At 37.7% G+C, this 504-nt stretch overlaps 1 protein-coding gene across 1 annotated transcript in view; it reads right to left on the bottom strand.

Moving 5' to 3' along the window:
- Positions 1–10: 10 nt before the first annotated feature.
- The window catches only part of LOC118335743 (peroxisomal carnitine O-octanoyltransferase-like), a 1,847-nt gene continuing 1,353 nt past the window's right edge, over positions 11–504 (bottom strand). The window contains exon 3 of the mRNA XM_035672171.1: positions 11–487. Coding sequence (XP_035528064.1) covers positions 367–487 — 121 coding nt within the window. The 3' untranslated portion in view covers positions 11–366. The remainder of the gene's footprint in view (positions 488–504) is intronic.

Below are 504 nucleotides of genomic sequence, written 5' to 3'. Positions count from 1 at the left end.
AAAAAAAAATGCCTTGAGATTTATCATCAGTTTGGCTTACATGTGGATCAATACTGTCAGGATTTAAAATTAAACATTCTCAATAAAGACTTATACCACAATCATGAAAATCACAGAATAAGAAATAATATATACACCCAATACAACAATTTATGCTTAAAAAGTCTTATTTAGTACTACAAGAAAGAGAAAAGTTACTTTTCATAATGCCAGAACCAGTGCATAGCACTCACCAGTGCTGATTCTGTACATTTGCATTGATCTGTGCTGAGAACAAACATTACTATCACTAGCTGTCGGCTATTAACTGAGGAGAGGTAAAAGGTATATAATTAGTGTTTAGCTACTGTCTGTTGGTGTGAGCACTTATAGCTGAGATGTGGTGGCCAGGTGGAGCATCTCGTGCAGGGAGCTACTGAAGTTGTTGAATAGTGTTGCGGCATCTGTCTGACGGCAAGATTTCCACGCTGAGATGGAAACCACAATCCTAGAGGGACAAAAGAC

Source organism: Morone saxatilis, unplaced genomic scaffold (assembly GCF_004916995.1).
Source record: "Morone saxatilis isolate NCDOM2014 unplaced genomic scaffold, NCSU_SB_2.0 Contig24, whole genome shotgun sequence".
NCBI classification, from domain to species: domain Eukaryota; kingdom Metazoa; phylum Chordata; class Actinopteri; family Moronidae; genus Morone; species Morone saxatilis.
Note: the sequence above shows the minus strand (reverse complement) of the source record. Positions and strands in the feature narration are given on the sequence as shown.